The 2,441-nt window shown below is 36.9% G+C and overlaps 1 protein-coding gene across 1 annotated transcript; it reads right to left on the bottom strand.

Annotated features, from left to right (window-relative positions):
• Positions 1-525: 525 nt before the first annotated feature.
• On the bottom strand, positions 526-2,161 carry LOC133336028 (UDP-glycosyltransferase UGT5-like). The gene is made up of 2 exons (XM_061544324.1): positions 1,909-2,161; positions 526-1,847 (listed from the first exon to the last, which is right to left on the bottom strand). The coding sequence occupies exons 1-2, from the start codon at positions 2,159-2,161 to the stop codon at positions 526-528; spliced, it is 1,575 nt and encodes a 524-aa protein (XP_061400308.1).
• Between the last annotated feature and the right edge of the window lie 280 nt (positions 2,162-2,441).

The raw sequence follows: 2,441 nt of genomic DNA, 5'->3' as shown, positions 1-2,441 counted from the left end.
TGTTGAAATTTGTGCAAAGCTTCCATATATATTTCGAACGGCTGTCTGATTGAGATTAAATTTTGAACAGAGCGGCATATAGAAAAGGGTGTATCATGTTTGCTTTAAATCGTTTTACATAAATGTATCCCATTGCACTCAAATGAAATGAAATTTAGCATAGGTTGTAGAAAGGCATGTGAATGGATTGATTTTAGTCGTTTCACTAATAGATAAAGATAACATATTTATGTCAATGTTTCGTCGAAAATGCGACGTCTGCTAGAATTTTTAAACCAGGAATAGGTGGGTCCACTTAATAAAAATAATCCACCTCAATATTTTACACTAATTTCGTACACATCCGGAAACCATATGCTGAGGGTATATATATGTCGGGAACATTATCAGACACTTTTTATTTAATTAGTTCTCGATATGGTATGTAAATTAAAATGAAGTGAATTAAATTAGACTAAATTTTATTAGACTATAAAAATACTCCAGTTTTATTTATAAAAATGTTTTTAATAATTTTAAATTAAATTAGTTTTTCTTAACTTTCGACTTTTTTGTTTCCTTCGAACTACCACCTACAATTTTCTTAACAAGGCCAATAACTTTCACAATCACTAACACAACAACAAAAATACAACTTGTTAACAATAGATAAACATCAATATTATGATATTGCATATATGTCAAATCTTGTCCCGCATTGCGAATGTGAGGAGCTCCTTCATGCCTTAGAACATACTCCACCCAATAAATTGCAGTTTCCAGAGGCGTTAATGGTTGATCCCGGTAACGTTTTGATAATTTCCGCACAGCATTTGTATATTTAGGATTTGACCACAACTCTTCAATTTTGCCTTTAAATTCCTCCTTTGTTAAAGTTTTCAAATCAATACTGAGAGCAAAACCAGCTTTGACAGAGTTTTTAACATTCATAAATTGATCACCCAAAACAGGTATACCCAAAATGGGTTTACCATGGAAAATGGTTTCGGTGGTACTCAAGTAGCCACCATGGGAGATGAAAAGTTTAACATTTGGATGAGCCAATACGGAGGGTTGATTAAACCATTTGCGTATGAGGACATTGTCGGGTTTATTTGGCAACTCTTCCAATTCGAATTTCCATAGTACCTTGATTTTCAGCTCTTCAAAGGTGGACATTATGGCCTTAAGGGTTTGTGGAGGTAAATCTTTACTCTTGACATTGGAGCCCATGGAAAAGTAAATTACACCTTCGGGTGAGTTATCCAAAAACTTTTGTAAATCTTCGGATAAGGGGTCGGGTTTTTGCTTGATATGTAAACCTCCCACCTCAATCATATTGGGTACATAGGGTCGTGGTGCCCTCAATGTAAAGTGATCATTCAATAACACCAATGAGACATTTCTGCGAGCCTCATCCAGGCTCAGTTTGGCATTGGGGAAATATTTCCTATAGACTTGTTCTTGACCGGGTAGAATTAGATAATTGAAGCAAACCTCATCCACAAGATATGAGAGGACATTCACCGTCCGTTCCCACAACGACATGTGGTTGCCATAATCCAAACTCATGTGTGGTATATATGAGGGTGGTGAGGGATTTGCCGTTAAATAGTCGATGAAATTAATTGTTCCAAAGGTGGAGACTCCAATCATGGGTGCCTGGAAATATTCGCCTAAACCCAATAACGATTCCGTGCTTAAAACCTCAATGATGATCAAATCGAATTTTTCATTTTTCAGAAGATGTTTTACTTCAGAGTTTTCCAGAACATTGCTGCTGACCATAACACCCAGGCTGCTGAGTTCCACAAATTCTTCGAAGAATGACTTCTTGGTGGTTTCGGTTGTCATTTCCGTTATCATTTCTAAAGCAAAAAAAAAATTAAATTAAATCAGAATTTCCAAATTGTAGGAATATGACCTTACCATCAAACACCTTGCTATTTTCCATGACCGGAACATCACGGAAATTCTTCAACTTTTCCTTTTGGGGAAACGTCGAAATGGAAGTGACTTCATGGCCCTTTTCCGCCAATGCCTTCAGTAGCGGCGAAATAAAAATATATTGTGATGGTCCCGAATAGGGGAACACCGATAGAATTTTAGCACCATGTGTGGGCTGCAGCAACATGCCACAGCTCACAAATAGAGCACAAATCACAAATAAGCGCGTACCCATTTTGGTGATGTATTTCGTTTGCCGGTCAGTGGGTTACTGTTTGAATTTCTAAACACTAGACTTATCGCACTTTCAAGCGCCTTTATCAGAACAATGCTTCGCACTTTAATTCAATTGATAATCAAGAGCACTTATCACCCCGCTTCAGTGTTTATCTTCAAGCGATAAAGCTGGTAACTATCGTCTGATTGCACAATTTCAAGTTCAGTATCATTGTACGCACACTTATCATCGAACAGGTGTAGTATCTGGGAATATACGATTGCTTATTTATGTAGGT

The sequence above is a fragment of the Musca vetustissima genome, unplaced genomic scaffold, assembly GCF_032173495.1.
Source record: "Musca vetustissima isolate MV318-11 ecotype Yass unplaced genomic scaffold, APGP_CSIRO_Mvet_v1 utg398883, whole genome shotgun sequence".
Taxonomy (NCBI): Eukaryota; Metazoa; Arthropoda; class Insecta; order Diptera; family Muscidae; genus Musca; species Musca vetustissima.
This window is presented reverse-complemented; position numbering and strand designations above follow the sequence as displayed.